Genomic DNA, 24,359 nt, shown 5'->3' on the forward strand with positions numbered 1-24,359 from the left:
TAACCTATTTCCCCCTCCCCACCTCCCCCTCACCCAGGCCCTTTCATCTCCTTCCTTTATGAGACCTCGCTGTGTTCAAATTTGGCTGCCTTCGAGACAAGGCTGACTACACCACAGGCACTGTAATAATTCTTCAGGGGCAGAAATCCCTTCATCAAAACCCCTTTATTTACAAACTCTAACAGTGGTGCACAGAGTGCTCGCAGTCAGCAGTCTACCTCCCGGGGGTGCCGGAGGAACTGACGTGCCCAGTTCAGTACAAGGCAAGGACTCCCTGATTCGCCCATCAATTGGATCCTTAATCAGGGAGCTCGTACTCCAATAGGCCACCCTCAATGGCCTCATTGCAGATACGTTCTCCCCATGTCTGCGTGGGTTTCTTCGGGGTGCTCCAGTTTCCTCCCACACTCCAACGATGCGCAGGTTAGCTGGATTGGCCGTGCTAAATTAACCCACAGTGTCGGGGGGATTAGTAGGGTAAATATTGCTTTGATTTGATTTATTATTGTCGCATGTATTAGCATCTAGTGAAAAGTATTGTTTCTTGCGTGCTGCACCAACAAATCATACCGTTCATAGAGAATAAAAGGAGAGATTGCAGAATGTAGCCATAGCTAGGGTGTGGAGAAAGATCAACTTAAGGCGAGGTAGGTCCATTCTTCCATGGCAGCAGGGAGGAAGTTGTTCTTGAGTCGGTTGGTACGTGACCTCAGACTGTTGTATCTTTTGCCCGACAGAAGAAGGTGGAAGAGAGAATGTCCGGGGTGTGTGGGATCCTTGATTATGCTGGTTACTTTCCCGAGGCAGCAAGAAGTGTAGACAGAGTCAATTGGATGGGAGGTTGGTTTGAGTGATGGATTAGGCTACGTTCACAACCCTTTGTAGTTTCTTGCGGCCTTGGGCACAGCGGGAGCCCACACCAAGCTGTGATACAACCGGAAGGAATGCTTTCTAAGGTGCACCTATAAAAGTTGGTGGGGTTAGGGGGACGGGGTCTGGGTGGGATTATTACTGGAGCAGACTCGTCAGGCCTCTTTCTGCACTGTAGGGATTCTATGATTCTATTTTAAAACTTTTGCCAGACTACAGCGGTGGAGAGGCGGGTGGAGGGCAGGCATAGGCCGGGGGTTTGGGGGGGGCGCAGGGGAGCTTGGTGGAGAGGGGTGGGGAGGTGGGCAGGGGTGGGAGTGGGTGGAGGGGTGCTTGGGATGGGGGGGTGGGTGAAAGGGTGCTGGGGGGGAGGTGGTGTGGTTGCTGGGTGGCATCGGGTGAGTTAGTCTTGCAGATGGCTGGCATTGACCTGACTGGCTAAATCACCTCCTTCTGCCCCGGAAACGCCCACCAACAGTCTGTCCACCCACGCGCCCCTTACAAATAACGATTGGGGGCCCTCACCCTGCGACTAGGATTGGGGCCAGGAATGTTGGTGTTGCTGAACGGGGAGAAGGAACGGCCTCGTCGCCTTAGCAATGACCTGTGACCTCTGGACCTTGCGCGCTATGGCGGCTTGGCACAATAATTCTGTCCGAGCTGGTGCAAGTCGCTCTTTGGGCCTGTAAACATAAGACCGCAATAGTATCATCGTTGCTGAGGAACACCCACTTTGATTCTGCCCAGCCTGACCTTATTTGGGCCTATCACCATTTCCTATCAGCCTTTGCAGCAACCAACACCTCAACATGGAGACATCAGATAAGGTTGAATATTTATATCAGCCCAGCCTACCCTACAGATGTGGTCTGTCATCTCTTGTTGTCTATTCTAGATCTATACATAGTGCAGATCAGCCCCTGAAGCATCTATACCATCCACTTCAGAGTGACATTGCTCAATGCTTCTAAAGCCAGCTCCACGCACTACAAGGTAGGTACAACATGGGCATGGGTTCAATGGTACAGGATGTTGACACTGTGACAATAATAAATTAACTTTAAACTTATGGACGCGCCTTCCTTGGCCATCAAGTTTTGGGGTGGGTTTCGAATCTTTATACGCCCTGTTTGGGAACACATCTCCCACTCACCCAACAAAGGGGTAGTGAGAGCTCCAAAAGCTAGTGGCTTTTGCTACCAACTAAACCTGTTGGGCTTTAACCTGGTGTTGTGAGACTTCTTATTGTGGTTATCCCAGTCCAACGCCAGCATAGAACATAGAACCCTACAGTGCAGAAACAGGCCCTTCAGCCCATCGAGTCTCCGCCCACCACAATCCCCCCCAAGGCCCTATCCCCATATCCCTAACACGCATTTACCCGCTAATCCCTCTAACCGATACGTCACAGGACGCTAAGGGGCAATTTTAGCATGGCCAATCAACCTAACCCGCACATCTTTGGACTGTGGGAGGAAACCGGAGCACCCGGAGGAAACCCACGCAGACACGAGGAGAATGTGCAAACTCCATGCAGACAGTGACCCGAGCCGGGAATCGAACCCAAGTCTCTGGAGCTATGAAGCAGCGGCGCTAACCACTGTGCTACCGTGCCACCCCATCGTGGCATTCAAACCCAGACCTTCTGGTTCAGAGGCAAGTACACTCTCCCACTACGCAACCCCATCTCACATGGATTTCTTGGTGACTATTTTACACTGATGGCCTTGAGTTATGCTTTTCCATAAGAGGAAACGGGTGTTTTTTAAGTTTATTTATTATTGTCACGAATAGACTTACATTAACACTGCAATGAAGTTACTGTGAAAGTCCCCTAGTCGCCACACTCCGGTGCCTGTTCAGGTACAGTGAGGGAGAATTTAGCACGGCCAATGCATCTAATCAGCACGTCTTTTGGACTGTGCTAAATTGCCTCTTAATGTCCAAAGATGTGCAGGTTAGGTGGATTGGCCATGCTAAATTGCCTCTTAATGTCCAAAGATGTGTGGGTTAGGTGGATTGGCAATGCTAAATTACCTCTTAGTATGCAAAGATGTGCGGGTTAGGTGGATTGGCCATGTTAAATTGCCCCTTAGTGTCCAGAGATGTGTAGGTTAGGTGGCTTGGTCTGTCAGAGTCGGTGCAGAGTCAGTGGGATGAATGGCCACCTTCTGCGCAGTAGGGAGTGTATGGTTTCTGTGGGGGAGAATGTAGAAGGCGAGCATTCAGCGTGTGATTGAGTTAAGCTCCAATCTAAATCCAATTTAGGAGCCCAAAGTGTAAAGAAATGAATCAGGAATAATAATTAGCTCTGTCAGTGAAGGTGAAGGTAATATTTTCACTCCTGTTTGTAAGTCTGACTGTTATGAACAAGTCATCTCAAAACCTAATGCACAGATCTTAACAACACATGCTACACAGACAAGGAGGCATTGATTATTCCTTGGTCTGGGAGAGTGGTGGAGGTGGGATGCCTTACATCCTTTAAAAAGTATCTGGATGAGCACTTGGCACGTCATAACATTCAGGGCTGTGGGCCAAGTGCTGGCAGAGGGGAATAGGTGGGAGTTCAGGTATTTCTAATGTGCCGGTACAGACTCGATGGACCAAAGGGACTCTTCTGCGCTGTGTGATTCTATGATGATGGATCCTGGATTATTTTTTCACAGATCCGTCGACGTTGAGAGATTGGGGAATCGTCGCTTCCTTTGAGAGTGTTGAGGGTTGTTTGGTTGAGAACGCCGTTGATGTGTGGCGGCCCCAGTTACCGTACTGCGCGGCTGTCAAGACGTGAGCAGAGTTTTCAGAGCAGGTTGTTGGATGCGGAGTGGGCCGAAACCCCCTCAGGTGAGGCGGAAGCGCTTAATAATTACAAAAACAAGGTCTTCTCCCTTCAGCTTCGTAACGTGGGGCATCAGCCGGGTGGGGAAAAGGGGAGAGCCCCGTAATCGCAATAATGTTGAGGTGACACAGCTTTGGGGGGAGGGCGGTGGGATGGGGGGGAGCGGTGGGGAGATATGTACACTCGAGTGTGTGTCCTCCTCACTTCTCTAATTGTCTTTGCTCCACCATTTTTGCTTCTCTTATATAGAAACGAGAAAATAGGAGGTATGGTGAGTAAGTTTGCAGCTTGTTGGTGGTGTCGTGGACAGGGAAACAACTTATCTGAGGCTGCATTGGGGATCTTGGTCAACTGGGCCAAAGGAATGGCAGATGAATTTTAATTCAGATGTATGTATGTAGACAGTTACAAGGGTAAGATGGGTATAGAGGGGTATAGGCCAAATGCGGGCAATTGGGATTAGCTTAGGGGTTTAAAGAAAAAGGGCGGCATGGACAAGTTGGGCCGAAGGGCCTGTTTCCAAGCTCAAAACTTCTATTTGCAAAGTGTTGCATTTTGGTAGATCGAACCAGGGCAGAATGCTACCAGGACTTGATGGTTTGGGTTAGACGGAGAGGCTGGGTAGATTGGGGCTATTTCCCTGGAGTGTAGGAGGCTGAGGAGTGCTCTTGTAGAGGTCTATAAAATAATGAGGGACATAGATCAGCTAGGGAGTCAACATCTTTTCCCAAAGGTAGGGGAGTCTAAAACTAGAGGGCATAGGTTTAAGGTGAAAGGGAAGAGATACAAAAGGGCACTTTTTTCATACAGAGGGTGGCAAGTGTCTGGAACAAGCTGCCAGAGGTAGTACTAGAGGTGAGTACAGTTTTGTCTTTTAAGAAGACAGTTACATGGGTAAGATTGGTACAGAGGGATATGGGCCAAACACGGACAATTGGAACTAGCTTAATGGTAAAAACTGGGTGGCATAGTGGACAGTGAAGAAGGTTACCTGAGATTACAATGGGATCTTGATCTGGGACAGTGAACCGAGACATGGCAGATGGAGTTTAATTCAGATGCATGAGAGATGTGGCAAAATGCTATCGGGATTTGATAGTTTGAGTTATCAGGAGAGGCTGGATAGACTGGGACTTAACACTGGGTAAAGGGGAGAACCATGTCATAGTAATAGTGATGAGGTGACACAGAGTGGGGGTGGGGTGGGGTATACACTTTGGTGAGTGTACGTGCAGTTTTAACATAGGCCAACTTGTGACACTAATAAACAAACTTTAGACTTTACTTTAGGCCCGTGGTACTGGAACTCACTCCCTAAACCTCTCCAACTCTCTTTTGTATCAAAACCTCCCATTTTGACTTACCTTTTGGCCAGCTGTTTGGTTTGATTTGATTTATTATTGTCACATGTATTGGTATACAGTGAAAAATATTGTTCCTTGCGTGCTATAAAACATACCATTCATAGAGATGGAGAGAGTGCAGAATGTAGTGTTACAGTCACAGCTAGGGTGCAGAGAAAGATCAACTTAATATAAGATAGGTCCATTCAAACGTCTGACAGCAGCAGGGAAGAAGCTGTTCTTGAGTCGGTTGGTACGTGACCTCAGACTTTTGTATCTTTTTCCCAACGGAAGAAGGTGGAATAGAGAATGTCCGGGTAGCGTGGGGTCCTTAATTATGCTGGCTGCTTTGCCGAGGCAGCAGGAAGTGTAAATGGAGGTCAGTGGATGGGAGTCTGGTTTGTGTGATGGACTGTGGTTCATTCCTTTGTAGTTCCTTACGATCTTGGGCAGAGCAGGAGCCATACCAAGCTGTGATACAACCAGAAAGGATTCTTCCTATGGTGCATGTGTAAAAATTGGTGAGAGTCGTAGCTGACATGCCAAATTTCCTGAGTCTTCTGAGAAAGTAGAGGCGTTGGTGGGCTTTCTTAACTGTAGTGTTGGCATGGGGGGGACAGGACAGGTTGTTGGTGATCTGGGCACCTAAAAACTTGAAGCTCTCGACCCTTTCTACTCCATCCCCATTGATAGGGTCTTTTAAGGGACTTTTAGATAAGTACATGGAACTTAGTAAGATAGAGGGTTATAGGTAAGCCTAGTAATGTCTAAGGTAGGGATATGTTCAGCACAACTTTGTGGGCCGAAGGGCCTGTATTGTGCAGTAGTGTTTCTGATGAAGACAAGAGTATGTTCTCCACCACACTTCCTGAAGTCGATGACAATCTCCTTCGTTTTGTTGACGTTCTGGAAGGATGATGGTTACAATAATATCATTGATACAAGGAGAAAGAATGCTTTCTATGGTCTCCTGTCTGCTCGTGAGTGACGTTTTGTCTAAGGACGTGTCTGCGAAGTGCATTGGGGACTTTAAGGATGCTACATAAATGCAAGGTGTTGTTTGTGTCATCTCCAAAACTAATTGAGAGGCCCAGGTATTGCAGTGAATAAGCAAGTACGAGGTTCCCAGGTCTTTTGACACAGCAAAGATCGTAGCAATACTGCCAGTTATTAGTCACTCGCTGCTTTTCCTTTGCTTCAGCAGAAATGATTGTACTATCTGTGGTCGCACGCACAAACAGGCAAAGGAAAAGATAAATTCACACAATGCGGTCGGGAAAACAAATTTACATACTGCACACTTGAAGTTAAAATGAGGAGCAGGTACTTTGCCAGATCCAGCCAGGTTTAGTTTGTTCACACCTAGATATGTTTCCTGTGTCAGCTTGCTGCTGTGATATCCTGTCCACTTGTCCATCCTCCGCTGTGTAGGCGTTATGTGTGTGTGGGAGGGGGGCTATCTCGTTACACATCAGATGGGCCTATTTTCGGCTTCTCGCCGCTGGCTTGAACTTTTCGATAAATAAGATTCGCTAAAGGCGGCAATGCAACCCTTCTCTCTGGAATCTGGTGTCGTCCCTGTGAAGTCTCACAAGAGTCCAAGAGTTAAGAGTCCAACAGGTTTATTTGGTAGCAAAAGCCACGAGCTTTCGGGCCTCTGAACTCTCCACTCACCTGGTGAAGGGTCAGAGGCCTGAAAGCTAGTGGCTTTTGCTACCAAATGAACCTGTTGGACTTTAACCTGGTGTTGTGAGACTTCTTACTGTGTTTACCCCAGTCCAACGCCAGCATCTCCACATCATGTGGTCCCTTTCAGGCAGGGATAAGGAGACATTATTTTCCGTCCCAGAGTGTTGTGAGTCTCTTCCCCCAAAAGGCAGCATGGTGGCACACTGGTTAACACAGCCGCCCTCGCGGCGCCAGCAGCCTGGGTTCGATTCCGGCCTCGGGTGACTGTCTGGAGTGTGCATGTTCTCCCCATGTCTGCGTGGGTTTCCTCCAAGTGCTCCAGTTTCCTCCCACGCTCCAAAGATATGCTGGTTAGGTGGATTGGCCATGCTAAATTTATAGAATCATAGAATCCCTACAGTGCAGAAGGAGGCCATTCAGCCCACTAGGCCTGCACTAGCAACAATCCCACCCAGGCCCTATCCCCAGATTTACCAAGTATTTACCCTGCTAAATGCCATGACACTAAGGGGCAATTTAGCATGGCCAATCCACCTAACCTGCACATCTTGGGGCACTAAGGGGCAACTTAGCATGGCCAATCCACCTAACCTACACATCTTTGGACACAATGGGGCAATTTAGCATGGCCAATCCACCTAGCCTACACATCTTTGGACACTAAGGGGCAATTTAGCATGGCCAATCCACCTAGCCTACACATCTTTGGACACTAAGGGACAATTTAGCATGGCCAATCCATCTAACCTGCACATCTTCGGACACTAAGGGGCAATTTAGCATGGCCAATCCACCTAACCTACACGTCTTTGGACACTAATGGGCAATTTAGCATCGCCAATTCCCCTAATTTTTGGACTGTGGGAGGAAACCAGAAGTCCCAGAGGAAACCCACGCAGACACAGGGAGAATGTGCAAACTCTGCACAGACAATAACCTGAGACTGGAATCGAACCCAGGTCCCTGGCATTGTGAGGCAGCAGTGCCAACCACTGTGCCACCATGCCATCCATTTGGCCATAAAAGCTAAAATAAAAAGCTGCGGATGCTGATGATCTGAAACGGAAACCAAAAATTCTTGGGAGGAACTCAGCATCCATGTTCCAATGCATCCGTGTTCACAAAAACATGCATTTGTGTTCATGACCCCACACTGAAGACAGCTAATCTTTTAATAACCTTTGTCAATCAAATGTAAACTTACAGCCTAAACCCCCAAACCCCACTGCAATAATATTTGGTTGTGATAGGCAGTCACATATCAAATATTGATCGATAGCCCTTGGGCTTATATCAACAAACAGCTATTGAAGCTGCTGTGATAGATACTTTTCCACTCTCTCAGACACAGGCAGGCAGTCTTTTTCAATTTTTAAAGGGCTGACCATTTAAATAACTTGACAGCTGGCAAGCTCTACAGTTTTGACCTACCCTCCACAAGAAGTTAAGACTTACCTGAAACATTCACAGAAAAAAAGGGGTGTGTTGGAATTCCGCGCTCATTTGTTTTTATAAGGGATTAAAGACTCGAGAGAAATCAGAGTATTGAATACTTCAAAGGCAGGGAGTGGTGGACTGAGGCCTAGTTTTAGAAGTACCAGTGAGGGTAAAAGAGAGAAGATAGAGAAGAGGGAAAAGGAAGTGAGGAAAGTTCAAATGGCCTTGCCAAGTCTGTGGGAGTCTTGCCAACTCCCCAAGCACCCTCGCCTCCCACAGGCTCCCCTCCCCCGACTGCAATCTCCAGCAGAAACGGCTTCCAGTGGATCTTTGTGATGAGATATTTCGACTCCCCTGGAGATTCAGAAGGGTTAAATATTTCGGAGGCAGACAGAATGCTCAGTGCAAAATCTTTAATGGGGTGAGCTGACTATTTTGTGGCTTTGTGGTAACTCAATGGTAAAAAAAAAACAGGAAATAATAAGTGTTGATTGGAAGAAGCTTGCCTGTAAACTAACTGCCCTTTCAGCAACAGTTCAGTTGTAACCCTTCCCTCTCCCTCTTTCTCTCTCTCCCTCTCTCCGACTCTCACCCCCTTCACTCTCTCCCCCCTCTCTCTCCCCCTTTCTCTTCCCGTCACTCCCTTTCTCCCCCTCCCCTTCCCCACTTCTCCCCCTCCCCCCTCCACTCCCCTTCCCCCCCTCCACTCCCCTTCCCCCCCTCCACTCCCCTTCCCCCCTCCACTCCCCTTCCCCCCTCCACTCCCCTTCCCCCCTCCACTCCCCTTCCCCCCCTCCACTCCCCTTCCCCCCCTCCACTCCCCTTCCCCCTCCACTCCCCTTCCCCCTCCACTCCCCTTCCCCCCTCCACTCCCGTCCCCCCCTCCACTCCCCTTTCCCCCCTCCACTCCCCTTCCCCCTCCACTCCCCTTCCCCCCCTCCATTCCCCTTCCCCCTCCACTCCCCTCCCCTCCCCCCCCACTCCCCTCCCCTCCCCCCACTCCCCTCCCCTCCTCTCCCCCCCACTCCCCTCCCCTACCCCCCTCCACTCCCCGTCTCTTTTGCCCCCTCATTGCGCTCTCCCCCTCAGCCCCCTTCTCCCCATCCCTCACCCTTATCCCTCTGCTACAACCTCCACCACCTCTCTCTCTCTCCTCCCCACACAACCCCCCCTCCCCAGCTCCCCACCCCACCTCTCTTCCTCTTCTTCTTCCTCTCTCTTCCAACTCTCTTCCCCCTCAGCCCCTCTCCTCCTCCTTTCTCCCTACCCCCCCATCCCACTTGCACTATCCACCGCACCCCCCCAACCCCCCACCCCCCCCTCCCAGGCATGAATCCTGGGCTGAGTGCATGTTTCCTGGAATTGAGGAAATATGGCAGCCTTTATATCACTCTCTGTAAATAGTTACTTACTTAGTAAACCATTTGTACGTTTGGTGATCACCCGTCCTTGAAAGATCACGCAGGGGACTTTCCAACTGAGCCATAGGTGGCATGGTGTCACAGTTGTTAGCACAGATGCCTCACAGCACCAGGGACCTGAGTTCAATACCAGCCTTAGCTGACTGTGCAGAGTCTGCACGTTCTCCCTTTGTCTGTGTGGGTTTCCTCCCACAATCCAAAGATGTGTAGGTTAGGTGGATTGGCCATGCTAAATTGCCCTTTAATGTTCAAAGATGTGCAGGTTGGTGGATTGGCCATGCTAAATTGCCCCTTAATGTCCAAAGATGTGCAGGTTGGGTGGATTGGCCATGCTAAATTCCCCTTAGTGTCCAAAGATGTGCAGGTTGGGTGGATTGGCCGTGCTAAATTCCCCTTAGTGTCCAAAGATGTGCAGGTTGGGTGGATTGGCTGTGCTAAATTGCCTCTTAGTGTCCAAAGATGTGCAGGTTGGGTGGATTGGCCATGCTAAATTCCCTTAGTGTCCAAAGATGTGCAGGTTGGGTGGATTGGCCGTGCTAAATTCCCCTTAGTGTCCAAAGATGTGCAGGTTGGGTGGATTGGCTGTGCTAAATTCCCCTTAGTGTCCAAAGATGTGCAGGTTGGGTGGATTGGCTGTGCTAAATTGCCTCTTAGTGTCCAAAGATGTGCAGGTTAGGTGGATTGGCCATGCTAAATTGCCCCTTAGTGTCCAAAGATGTGCAGGTTAGGTGGATTGGCCATGCTAAATTGCCCCTTAGTGTCCAAAGATGTGTAGGTTAGGTGGATTGGCCATGCTAAATTGCCCCTTAGAGGTTTGACAATGGAAATATCCTTTGACTTTGGGAGGGAATTCCCAGTCTCGCTCAAGCGAGGCTGTAAAATCCCGCCCAATATCTGGAAAACTTTTTCCAAACCGTCCTTCAACATCCTAATTCCCAGGGAAAACCAAATAGCTTCCTGGCAGAATAGCACAAATATTTAAAATCTTGAAATAAAAGAAGTCCTGACTGAAATCTATTTTAAAGTCTATTTCCACAAACTTAAAAGTAACCATTCGGTTCTGCTCTGGTCTGAATGTTCCGTGCGCTGGACCTAGATCAAAGACCTTGTGGTTTCCAATGGATAGGTCAGTGAGACCATCGTCATGCTACAATTAAAAAAAGTAACAAGATTGTCAGGGAGCAGAGTTTACTTGTGTCAGAAGTCAGCTTGCATTAACACCGCAGTGAGGTTACTGTGAGAGTCCCCTCGTTGCCACACTCTGGTGCTTGATCGGGTACACTGACGAAGAATTTAGCATCTAACCAGCACGTTTTTGAGACCATGGGGAGACACCAGAGTACCCGGAGGAAACCCACGCAGACACGGGGAGAACGTGCAGACTCCACGCAGGCAGTGACCCAAACCGGGAATTGAACCCGGGTCCCTGTCCCTGTGAAGCGGCAGTGCTATCTGCTGTCCAACCATGCTGCCCTTGTGTGAGCAAAGATTGGTTCAAAGAAGTGCAGAAGGAGGCCATTTGGCCCATCAAGTCTGCACCAACCACAAACCTACCCAGGCCCTATCCCCATGCATTTACCCTAGCTAGCCCTCCTGACGCTAAGGGGACAATTTAGCACGGCCAATCCACCTAACCAGCACCTCTTTCGGGCTGTGGGAGGAAATCGGGGCACCCGGAGGAAACCCACGCAGACACGGGGAGAACGTGCAGACTCCACATATACAACGACCCAAGCCAGGAATTGATCCCGGGTCCCTGGCGTTGTGAGGCAGCGGTGCTAACCACTATGCCACCGTGCTGGCCGTGGGTCTCTTCTCAATTCCCGTGCGTCCCTTCTTTGGAAAGACCGGGTAGAGTGAGGAGATGATCAAAAAAATGGTTAAAAGGTACAAAATGTTTGGGCAAAATTGGATTTGTGTTACCTTGTGTACAAAAGTGAATAGATACAAAATTAGGACAGCAAGAAGAAGTTTGGGAATGTGGGAGGAATTGTTTTAGTGAAAGGAAAAAGGGCATGTTAAATACAAATGGGTTAGTACGACAGACTGGAGGGGCTGAATAGATTGCTCCTGTTGCCATCTCATGATGAACTATAGACCGGTGCTGCGGACAATAACTGGGAACTCATTCAAAACGCAACAAACACAGAAAATATTTGGAAAATAGGAGCAGCAGGAGGCCATTTGGCCCTTCAAACCTGTTCCGCCGTTCATTATGATCTTGGCTGTTCCTCTATCTCCATGCCTTATTCCTGCACTTTCCCCTTGACACTCTTAGTGTCCAGAAATCTGCCCATCTTCTTCTTAAATGACTTTTAATAACTTGGCGTCAAGTGGAAGAGGATTCCACAAGCTCACCATCTGCAGTGAAGAATGTTGTTGATGTGTGAGGTTATGGGGATAGAGCGGTGTTGGGCGGGGAGAGGGTAAAATACTCTGCCAGAGACTCAGTGCAGACTCAATGGGTCGAATGGCCCTCTTCTGCACTGTAAGGGTTCTAAGAAGTTCGGTTGGGTGGGTTGGCCATGCTAAATTGCCCCTTAGTGTCAGGGGGAACGAGCTCGGATAAATACATGGGGTTATGGAGATAGGGCCTGGGTGGGATTGTGGTCGGTGCAGACACAATGGGCCGAACGGCCTCCTTGTGCACTGCAGGAATTCTATGATTCTAAGAAGTTTGGTTAGGTGGATTGGCCATGCTAAATCGCCTCTTAGTGTCAGAGGGACAAGCTAGGATAAATAAATGGAGTTGTGGAGATAGGGCCTGGGTGGGATTGTGGTCGGCGCAGATCGATGGGCCGAGTGGCCTCCTTCTGCACTGCAGGGATCCCGTGATGTTTCTCGGGATCTCAGTTTTAAACGGCCTGCACCCTATCCAGGGACCATCAGGATAAAAACCCTCTGAACTGGCCCCAATAAGCCACTGGGTTGTGCCTTCTCTGGGGTAATGAGGGGTGGCCAATAAATACTAGCCCCTCCCCACCAGCCGCAAACCATTGAAACAAAAATTAGAAATTAAAAATGATTCTGAAAGACTTTGGGACGTCCCAAGGTCAGGAAAGGTGATATATAGTCCCAAGTCTGTCTTTCTTTTATTATCATGTTTTGCATACTCGGGATATCACAAGTTGTCTCTGTTCTGACTTTGATCAGGCATACTTTCTATATAAGTCATTGTGCTATCTTTGCGCTTGTGAAGACTTCCACGGCCACCGGTGAATGCTATATTCAGACACGTGGCCTCCCCCTTATCTGCAATCGATATAAACAATCCAAAGTTGAAGCCATCAGATTGTTTAAGATGTGGGTTTAGACCTCACAGGCTAGAGGGGGGGTGGGGAAGGGGGTGTTGCACAGAATTACACAGACAATAGAACAGCACAAAATACTATTACAATTTTGCCTTTCAGAAAGCGTTGCATGGGTATAGAGGTGGGCAATTGGGATTGAAAAAACAAGGGCGGCATGGACAAGTTGGGCCGAAGGGCCTGTTTCCATACTGTAAACCTGAAAGGAAACCTTTCGGCCCATCCGTGCTGGCACTTATGCTCCACACACGGGTCCCCTCCCAACCCAGCCTGTCAATATCTCTGTCTATTCCTTACTCCCTCCTGTGCTTACCTGATTATCTAACTCTCTCTTCAGTCTACCTTCGCTATTTGCCTCAGCTATTCCATGCAGTAGAGAGTTCCACTTTCTCACCTTTCTCCCACGATAAAGTTTAAACTTTTTTTTGGACAGTAGTGTCGCAATTAGACTTACATTAACACTGCGATGAAGTTACTGTGAAAATCCCCCAGTTGCCACAAGTACATTGTTCGGGATGGCACTGATACCTCGCAGCACCAGAGGCCTGGGCTCGATTCCTGGCTTGGGTCACTGTCTGCTTGCAGTTTGCACATTGTCCCCGTGTCTGCATGGGTTTCCTCCGGGTGCTCTGGTTTCCTCCCACTGACAGAGAGACGTGCTGGTTAGGGTGCATTGGCCATGCTGAGTTCTCCCTCACTGTACCCGAACAGGCGCTGGAGTGTAGCGACTAAGGGATTTTCACAGTTACTTCATTGCAGTGTTAATGTAAGCCGACTTGTGACACTAATAAATAAACTTCAAATTTTTTTCAATTCAGTGCAAAGCCTTGGCCTACTTCCTCTGTGACTAAATTTATTGACCAAATCCTCTAGAAAGTGGAGTTGGTTCTATAAGTGATACTACAAACTTGTTCGTTGGGATTATATTCACTGGAGTTTAGAAGAGTGAGAGGGGATCTTATAGAAACTTATAAAATTCTGACGGGGTTAGAGAGGATAGATTCAGAAAGAATGTTCCTGATGGTGGGAGAAGTCCAGAAGTAGGGGTCATAGTTTGAGGACAAGGGGTAAATTGAGGTGAGGAGAAATTTTGTCACCCAGAGGATGGTGAATGTGTGGAATTCACTCCCACAGAAAGTAGTTGAGGCCAAAACGTTGTGTGATTTCAAGAAGAAATTAGAAATAGCTCTTGGGGCTAAAGTGATCAAGGGATAAGGAAGGAAGGGGGCTGGGGGGAGTCAGGATATTGAATTCGATGATCAACCACAGAACATAGAACAGTACAGGCCCTTCGGCCCTCGATGTTGTGCCGAGCTATGTCCAAACCCAAGATCAAGCTATCCCACTCCCTATCATTCCCGTGTGCTCCAAGTGCCTATCCAATAACCGCTTGAAAGTTCCTCAAGTGTCCGACTCGACTACCACAGCAGGCAGTGTATTCCGCACCCTAACCACTCTCTGACTAATGATCAAAATGAATGGGACAGCAGGCCCGAAGGGCCAAATGGCCTACTTCCACTTCTAATTTCGATTGGCCTGGGCCTCAGTGTAATTACCCCTATACCAGGGCCTCCCCCTCCTCTAAGACATTAGCGCAAAGCAATTATTGAGGTTATATTTGGACCAGAGATTTCCTTAGTTGTTTATTATAGACACCGTGTCCCCTCACTAAATTTGCTGTACTTGTGAAACAAAACATGTCGAAATGCAGGAAATTCCCACATCGGTTTCTGTTGCTTTTTGCAAATAAGATTGATTTGAAGAGTTTGAAGGGGTTACCGAGAGGTAATGGTCAAATTGCAGGCTTCACTACAGCTTAAAATGGCCTCTCTCTCTCTCTCCCTTCGTATCAGAAATATTCGAGAACCTCAACCGCTTACCCTCCACACGACTGCATGGTTATTTTTGTTAACTGTGCACAAGATACTGACTGAAACCTCCATTTTGTTGCTCTTGTCCCGTCGCCCACAAGACGCTATCGCGCTGACAAGTTTCACTCGGCCGAGCCTTTGCGAAGAGATGTGGGCGCTTGATTGGTAGATAACGGAGGTCGGGGGTTGGCTTTCGCTTTCTTTCTTTTTGTTTTCTTTTTGTAAACAAACAGCAACAGAGAATGGCTTTTCGCCAAATGACTGCACGATCGAAGCAAAGTCAACGGGACTGTGTTTCAGTTCTGGGGCTCCCCCTCCCACCCGCCCCCACTCAGGGACGTGCTGGGAAATGACAGCACCCTCAAGGCTACATTCTTGGCAGGAAACTTCCCTGTCCCGCCCAGGGGCAGTAGACCGTGTGAAGGTCCCATTGACCTCATTTTGGGGGGGTGGCCAGAAAATTCCGCCCCTTGGCCATAAATTTCCCATCGCCCCCTCCCCTCCGCCACGGGAATCATAGCGGGCAAGGCAGGAAACTCAGCAGACCATAGGAAGCCCCGTTGATCTTGGGTTTGAGATTTTATGGTTGGGGGAGACGGTTACAGGGGGATGGGGGTCACGTAGCTGGAAAGCTGCACCCCTTATTTTTGAAGAAGAAATTTGATGGGAGGTTCCCTCAGCTACTAAATAACTGATGACAAACTCCAGACAATATAGAACATGGAACACTACAGCACAAACAGGCCCTTCGGCCCACAAGTTGCGCCGATCACATCCATACCTACCAGGCCATAGATCTACCTGTAACTCCCAATCCCATTAAATCCCATATACTCATCCAGAAGTCTTTTAAAAGACCCCAGTGAGTTCGCCTCTACCACCACCGACGGCAGCCGATTCCACTCACTCACCACCCTCTGAGTGAAAAACTTACCCCTGACATCTCCTCTGTACTTGCTCCCCAGCACCTTAAACCTGTGTCCTCTCGTAGCAACCATTTCAGCCCTGGGAAATAGCCTCCGAGAATCCACCCTATCTATTCCTCTCAACATTTTATAAACCTCTATCAGGTTGCCTCTCAACCTCCGTCTCTCCAGGGAGAAGAGACCTAGCTCCCTCAATCTATCTTCATAAGGCATGCCTCCCAATCCAGGCAACATCGTTGTAAATCTCCTCTGCACCCTCTCAATAGCTTCCACATCCTTCCTGTAGTGAGGCGACCGGTACTGCACACAGTACTCCAAGTGGGGTCTGACAAGGGTCTTATAAACCCTTAAATAGCCAGAGGAATGGGACCAGTTTCGATCTGTCCTGACCATCAGTGTATGGTAGGGTTGATTCAATTTGTTAGTGTCACATGTATTGGGATAGAGTGAAGAGTATTGTTTCTTGCACGCTACAGAGCATACCATTCATAGAATACACAGGGAAGAAGGAAAGGAGAAGGTGCAGAATGTAGTGTTACAGTCACAGCTAAGTGGTTATTTTCCAAAACGCTTTGGACACTGAAATAGTTCCTACAGATTGGAGGGTAACTAATGCCATTCAAAAAGGGAGGTAAAGAGAAAACAGGGAACTATAGAGCAGTGAGCTTAACGTTGGTACTGGGGAAGTCTATCATCAGCATTTGGGAGGGAATGGTGTAATCAGACAAAGTCAGCATGGATTCACAAGAGGGAAATCATGCTTGACGCATTTATTGGAATTCTTTGAGCGTTAAAGTAAAATGGCAAAGGAGAACTGGCGTGTGTGGTTTATTTAGACTTTCAGATAGCTTTGGACAAGGTCACGCAGAACAGACTTCAACGTAAAGTTAAAGCACATGGGATTGCAGGTAATGTCTTGAGATGGATAGAAAGCTGGTTAGCAGATAAGAAGCAAGGAGTTGGCATAAATGGGTCTTTTTCCGATTGGCAGTCAGTGCCTAGTGGGGTTCCGCAGGGATCTGTGCCAGGTCCCCATCACATTATATAGGAATGATTTGGAAGGGGGAACTGAATGTATTATCTCCAAATTTGCAGATGATACAAAGTCGGATGGGAGGGTGAGCTGAGGGGAGGATACTGAGATGCATCAGTGTGATTAGAACAGGCTGAGTGTGTGGCCATCTGCATGGCAGATGCAGTATAATGTGGATAAATGTGAGGTTATCCACTTTGGTAGCAATAATAGGAAGACAGATTACTATTTGAATGGGTGAAAATTGAGGGAGGTGGATACTCAACGAGACCTTGGCGTCCTCGTGCAACAGTCACTGAAAGTTAGCGCGCAGGTACAGCAGGCAGTAAAGAAGGCAAATGGTATGTTGGCCTTCATAGCAAGCGGATTAGAGCATGGGGATAGGGATGTTTTGCTGCAATTGTATAGGGTGTTGGTGAGGTCACACCTGGAATATTGTGGGCAGTTTTGGTGTCCTTATCTGAGGAAGAATGTCCTTGCTAAAGAGGGAGTATAGTGAGGGTTTACCAGGCTGATTCCTAGGATGGTAGGTCTGTCATATGAGAGACTAAGTCGGTTAGGATTATATTCACTGGAGTTTAGAAGAGAGAGAGGGGGTCTCATAGAAACTTATAACATTCTAACAGGTTTGGACAGGGTAGGTTCAGAAAGCATGTTGCCGATGGTGGGGGAGTCCAGAAAGAGGGGTCAGAATTTGAGGACAAGAGGTAAGTCTTTTAGGACTGAGGTGAGGAGAACCTTTTCCCCTAGAGGGTGGTGAATTCACTCCCACGGGAAGTAGTTGAGCCCAAAGCGTTGCGTGATTCCAAGAAGAAATTCGATAAAACTCTTGGGACTAAAGGGATCGAGGGATATGGGGGGGAAGGTGGGGGGATCAGGATATTGAATTTGATGATCAGCAATGATAGAAGTGAATGGCAGAGCAGGCTTGAAGGGCCTGCTTCTAGTTTTGTATGAATGGAAAAGCGGGATGAGACCCTGGGTGAAATGGCCAAATGTGAATTTGGCTTCAGTTGAGGTTCTGATGTAGTCAGACACAGATCAGAGTCAAAAACTAAGAACAGTGTGAAACTTATCAGGTGCAAGCCGAACTGTGATGGTATCTTGTGTTGTGTTTACTCAATGCACGAAACCAAGGTTCAGTTTTCTGTTCGTGGTTGAAATAAAAGCCAATGACCAGTCTATTTTTGCCAGCTGTTGCAACTAGGCTCTGCCTCTTTAGAGTGAACGTGCCTTATTTATTAACAAACAAGAGCTATTTAAAAGGTGATGCAGACTCAAAGCAGTCAGAGGTGATTCCAGGATCAAACTGCTGTGACAAGCTCAGGCAAGTCCAGGGTCAAACCGCTGCGACAAGGCCAGGCAGCACGGTAGCACAGTGGTTAGCACTGCTGCTTCACAGCTCCGGGGACCTGGGTTCGATTCCCGGCTCGGGACGCTGTGTGTGGAGTTTGCACATTCTCCTCGTGTCTGCCTGGGTTTCCTCCCACAATCCAAAGACGTGCGGGTTAGGTTGATTAACCATGCTAAAATTGCCCCTTGCTGTTCTGAGATGCGTGGGTTAGAGGGATTAGCGCGTAACTATGTCGGGATACTGGGATAGGGAATGGGTTGGATTGTGGTCAGTGCAGACTCGATGGGCCAAATGGCCTCTTTCTGAACTGTAGGGACTCTGTGAAGTTGGTCCCTGGTTGGTTAGTTCAGGTCAGGTGACACTTTCAAAAGATTGCCCCTTAAAGAGGCCAGACGCCAGACGAAATGGTGGCTCTTGTGGTTAGCACCGCTGCCTCGCAGCGCCAGGGAGCCGGGTTCGATTCCCAGCTTGAGTCACTGCCTGTGTAGAGTCTGCACGTTCTCCCCCGTGTCTGCGTGGGTTTCCTCCGGGTGCTCTGGTTTCCTCCCACAATCCGAAAGACGTGCTGGTTAGGGTGGATTGGCCGTGCTAAATTCTCCCTCAGTGTGCCAGAACGGGCGCTGGAGTGTGGCAACCAGGGGGGTTGTCGCAGTAACTTCATTGCCATGTTAACGTAAGCCCACTTGTGACACAAATAAATAAACTTAAAAGCTTCAATTTTAGGCTGCGTTCCACTGTACTAGTGACTGAGCTGTAACGTTAGAAGATGTTTGTTTGAGTAAAGGCAACAGGTCTCACAGCGACCACCAGACTGCACAGAGATGGGAGGGTTGGGAGGAAGGCTGAAATACTGGAGAAGGTTCCAGAGATAGGGAGAGGTAAGGCTACGTAATGGTTGAAAGATGGACAGGTTGAGCTGGTGTGAAAGCAGCAGCCACTCCACGTAACCAATGAGCCAACAAACTTGCTATGGGATCAGACGAGGGCTCTGGATGGGTTAAATGATTCCAGGGCATCAAGTGTCCTCTCCTTATCCATCCCATTGGATGGATTAAACGTAAGGCAGGGTCATCAGTTTTACCCTTTTTTTTTCTGTGTTTCTACAGTATCAGCAAAAGATGAAAGGATTTCAGTTCAGGCTCATTGCCCTCATTGCTTCCTTGTTGTCACCTGGCCTTGGATGTCACAGAGGTGTGTAAGCAAATATTTTTCTCTGTTTTTTTGGGAATGTTTGTCATGTTTCTTGGAAGGGATATGTTTAAAATTCAGCCCTGTTGGCTGGGTGCCCAATTGTCTGCAGCAGGTAGCTCACAGGCCGAGAATGCAGGCTACTAATTGACGTTGGCCAATGCAGCGTTTGTTTTAATCTGATTGAATGCATTTTTCTGTTTATTTTTGGTTTCTCCCCACACACCACCGCCGCTGCCCCCCCCCCCCCCCCCCCACCCCCCCCCGCCCCCGGCCCCGATCCAGGATTTCAGAATAGGGTTTCGATTATGTTGATTGACAAGAGACAGAGCCATGTGCTTAAGGGAGGAGTTAAGTTTACAGAGGAAAAGCAGACAGGGTCTAGAAGGAGCAAGGGATATCTTCCCCTCTCTCTGTAGAGACAGCTGCTTGGCAGCTATCAGAAAACAGACATCTCTCTCTCTCTCTCTCTCTCCAGCGGTGTCTAACTCTAAGGCCAAAATTTTACTGCCCTGTCCACCATGGAAATCAGAGCGGGAAAGGTGTGTTGATCTCAGGTAGTGTTTTACAGTTTTGGGGCAAGCGAGGCCGTAAAATCCCACTCTCAGACTGTTAACAAGTAAAGCACATAAGCCCATTTTGTTTGCTAACTGATTTTGAAGAGGAATTTAACGCTGTGAGGAATATTGCTTAAATTGGAACTAATAGAGATAGGTTAGCTGTTAAGATTTGCACCTATTAAGCTAAAAGTTGAGCTAATTCATTTGTTACAGTTGAACAGTATTGTGAAATAAAGTTTGCTTTGATAAAAGCTTCCTAGTGTGTCAATAGAATCACACCTGGAGTTAAACGCCTTATCCTCACACTAAGGTCAAAATCAAAAAAAGTTCGGGTCTAGTCTAACTTCCTAATAAACCTTTGGGTTTTTGATCTGCTCCCTAACATCATCGAGAAGATGTTTTCACATGTGGTTGAGCTCAAAACTAGAGCCCATGGTAGGAGTTTTCCCATCCCGCCCTCTAATCATAGTGGACAGAGAGGCGGACCATGGAAAAATCTGTTGTCCTCGGGACGGACTTTCCGGTCTTGGGGCGAATGCGGCTAGAAAATCCTGCCCTATGGTTATGTCATTGCTTCTAATAAACCCAGCAGACAACTCAGGAGAAACCTCTACTGCTGGGGTGTGGTGTTCGCTACCACAATGATGGCACAGTAGTAATGGTCACTGGACTATTAATCCAGGAACCCTGACTAATGCACTGGGGAACGATGGTTCAAGTCCCACCACGGTGGAATTTCACTTCAATCCACAAATCTTGAGTTAAAAGCTGGTCTCCCTGACCATCGAGTGTTGTAAAAATCCATCTGGTTCACCCTTGCAGAGAAAAAAAAATCTGCCATCCTGGTCAATGCACCTAACCAGACTCAGCACTACCTTGGTTAGCCCAGCTGCCTCACAGCACCAGGGAGCCGAGTTCGATTCCCAGCTTGGGTCACTGTCTGTGCGATGTCTGCACATTCTCCCCGTGTCTGCATGGGTTTCCGCCTGGTGCTCTGGTTTCCTCCCACAGACCCAAGGATGTACAAGTTAGGTGCACTGGTCATGCTAAATTCTCCCTCAGTGTACCCGAACAGGCACCGGAGTGTGACGACTAGGGGATTTTCACAGTAACTTCATTGCAGTGTTAATATAAGCCCACTTGTGACACTAATAAATAAATAACAGAAGTCCCTAAATGAAGCTCAACCAATATTCTTATTATGGAGGACCCACAGACACATAGAATGAAGTTACTGTGAGTGTCACAAGTAGGCTTATATTAACACCACAATGAAGTTACTGTGAAAATCCCCCAGTCGCCACACTCCGGTGCCTGTTTTTGGTACACAGAGAGAATTTAGCACGGCCCAATGCACCTAACCAGCATGTCTTTCAGACTGTGGGAGGAAGCCGGAGCACCGGTGAAAACCCACACAGACACGGGGAGAATGTGCAGTCTCCAAGTGACCCAAGAATTGAACCTGGGTCCCTGGCACTGTGAGGCAGCGGTGCTAACCACCATGCTGCCCCAGTGAAGTGACTTTGCAACCCTTGGATAATTCTCTTTTTATTTTTACCCCTTTTCCCCCAACTCTCCTTGGAAATAGGAAATCAAGATCTGAAGTGCTTTGTGGATTACAGCAACTCGATGACATGTTGCTGGTCGCGCAAGGTTTCCCACGACAACCCTGGGTGTGAAGTGAACGTGGCTGACCCAGAAGAGTAAGTGACCCCTTGTTCTCCAAACTAATCGCTCCTCATGAGAACTGTCGCAGGCGATACCTTTAAGAAATCCTTTAATCTGCCCTTTCTTTATTGTAGATGAAAGCGATAGTGGGGGTGATGGACTAGTACTATTTTTGTTAGACAATTGATCCAGACACTCGGCTAATGTTCCGGGGGACCTGGGTTTGAATCCCACCACGGCAGATGGTCAATTCAAATTCGACGAGGAGCAGCGCTCACAGTGCCAGGGATCCGGGGTCAGTTCCGGCCTGGGTGTCACTGTCTGTGTAGAGTTTTCACATTCTCCCCCCTGTGTCTGCGTGGGTTTCCTCCGGCTGCTCCGGTTTCCTCCCACGGTCCAAAGATGTGCAGTTTGGGTGGATTGGCCGTGCTAAATTCTCCCTCGTGTCACCAAAAGAGAAAATGCTGGAAAATCCCAGCAGGTCTGGCAGCAGAGAGGGAAGAATTGACGTTTCGATGACCTTTTGTCAAAGCTTTGGGTCATCTTTGGACTCGAAACATCAGCTCTTTTCTCTCCTTACAGTTGCTGCCAGACCTGCTGAGATTTTCCAGCGTTTTCCCTTTCGGTTTGAGATTCCAGCATCCACAGTAATTTGCTTTTACCCTTTGACCCTCATGTCAATACGTGGTGTTAGGGGGATAGGGCCTGTGTGGGATTGTGGTTGGTGCAATGGGCCGAATGGTCTCCTTTTGCACTGTAGGGATTCTATGATTCTCTAACACAAACTTTCTGAAACTAAGGGTGGGATTTTATGGCCTCACTCGTCCTAAGATCAGGAAAATCCCACCTGAAGTCAGTGGACTTCTCCATTTTCCTGCCCCCACGCCTGCTCCGATTCCTGTTGCGAGCAGGGCGGTAAAATTTTCATCAAAGAATCTACTGATGGCCATTGTCGATAATCAGGAGAACCCATCTGGTTCACTAATGTCCTTTAGAGAAAGAAATCTGCCATCCTTACTGACATGTGAATCCACTTAACCTGCACATCGTTGGACACTAAGGGGCAATTTAGCATGGCCAATCCATCTAACCTGCACATCGTTGGACACTAAGGGGCAATTTAGCATGGACAATCCATCTAACCTACACATCGCTGGACACTAAGGGGCAATTTAGCATGGACAATCCATCTAACCTACACATCGTTGGACACTAAGGGGCAATTTAGCATGGCCAATCCATCTAACCTGCACATCGTTGGACACTAAGGGGCAATTTAGCATGGACAATCCATCTAACCTACACATCGCTGGATACTAAGGGGCAATTTAGCATGGCCAATCCATCTAACATACACATCTTTGGACACCAAGGGGCAATTTAGCATGGCCAATCCATCTAACCTACACATCTTTGGATATTAAGGGGCAATTTAGCATGGCAAATCTACCTTTTCAGAAACTCGGCTAACGCTCCGGGGACCCGGACTCGAATCCTGCCATGGCAGGAATTTGAACTCGATAAAATATATCAGGAATTACAAATGACCGTGAAACCATTGTTGGAAAAACCCACCTGGTTCACTCATGCTCTTTAGGGAAGGAAATCTGCCGCCCTTGCCCGGTCTGGCCTACATGTGACTCCAGAGCCACGGCAACGGGGTTGACTCTCAACTGCCCTCCAACTAGGGATGGGCGATAAATACTGACCAGCCAGCGGCGCCCATGTCCCATGAATGAATAAAAGAAAATGGCACGAGGCCCAACACACACGCTCGATAATATTTTTATCAGACGCTTCTTCATTGAAGGTGCAGCCTTGAAGTTAAAATGGCCATACCTCCCTCCCTGAAAGGCAGCAAATTCAATAATAACTTTCAAAGGGGAAATTGCATAAATACTGAAAACGAAAAATTGTTTGGGCCTATCGGGAAGCAACACTGGGGATAATTGCGCTTATCTTTCCAAGTGCTAGCGCACTCGTGACAACTTAGGGGCGGCACACTGGCACAGTGGTTAGCACAGCACCGGGGAACTCGGGTTCAATTCCGGCCTCGGGTCACCGTCCGTGCGGAGTTCACACAGTCTCCCTACGGGTTTCCTCCGGGTGCTCTGGTTTCCTCCCACAGTCCAAGGGAAATTATTAGGGACACTAACTCAGGTAAATGCATGGGCTTATAGGGATAGGAGTTGTGGTAGGTGCCGACTTGATGGGCCGAACGGCCTCCTTCTGCACTGTAGGATTCTATGAGCCCTAGTTGCCCTTGGTGGGTTGTCAACCCCGTTGCCGTGGCTCTGGAGTCACACGTAGGCCAGACCGGGTAAGGACGGCAGATTTCCTTCCCTAAAGGGACATGAGTGAACCAGGTGGGTTTTTCCAACAATGGTTTCACGGTCATTTGCCATTCCTGATATTTTTTATTGAATTTGAATTCCTGGCATGGTGAGATTCGGACCCAGGTCCCCGGAACGTTAGCCGGGCTTCTGGATTAATGGCCTAGCGATAACACCACAGGCCCATCACCTCCCCAAAGAGAATGAGCCACCGACACACATATGTTCGTCAGTCAGTGAATAAATAGCTCGCTTCAAATCTCGAGAGGATTGCCACGCCCCACGCAGCACACACCTCATGTGAACTCCAAGAGCAAGAAGAAAAATATGTTTTTCAGGACATAAGGTGGTTTTTCTGGTGAACTCATTAATGAAAATAAACCACTGCGGAGAGGCACACTAACAAGTTCAGAAATACCCCAAATGGCGTCAAAATCTCACATACAACTTTATCACCCTCCAACAGTGTGACAGAGTGATCACAGTCTCCAAACCTCACCAGCCATATGGACGTCT

General features: G+C 48.3%; 1 protein-coding gene across 1 annotated transcript in view; it reads left to right on the forward strand.

Annotated features, from left to right (window-relative positions):
- Positions 1-3,619: 3,619 nt before the first annotated feature.
- Positions 3,620-24,359, forward strand: part of LOC145361639 (interleukin-2 receptor subunit beta-like) — a 38,829-nt gene continuing 18,089 nt past the window's right edge. The window contains exons 1-3 of the mRNA XM_080217519.1: positions 3,620-3,717; positions 19,201-19,285; positions 21,431-21,545. Coding sequence (XP_080073645.1) covers positions 3,691-3,717; positions 19,201-19,285; positions 21,431-21,545 — 227 coding nt within the window. The 5' untranslated portion in view covers positions 3,620-3,690. The remainder of the gene's footprint in view (positions 3,718-19,200; positions 19,286-21,430; positions 21,546-24,359) is intronic.

Source organism: Carcharhinus amblyrhynchos, chromosome 35, assembly GCF_965287045.1.
Source record: "Carcharhinus amblyrhynchos chromosome 35, sCarAmb.v2.hapA, whole genome shotgun sequence".
NCBI classification, from domain to species: Eukaryota; Metazoa; Chordata; class Chondrichthyes; order Carcharhiniformes; family Carcharhinidae; genus Carcharhinus; species Carcharhinus amblyrhynchos.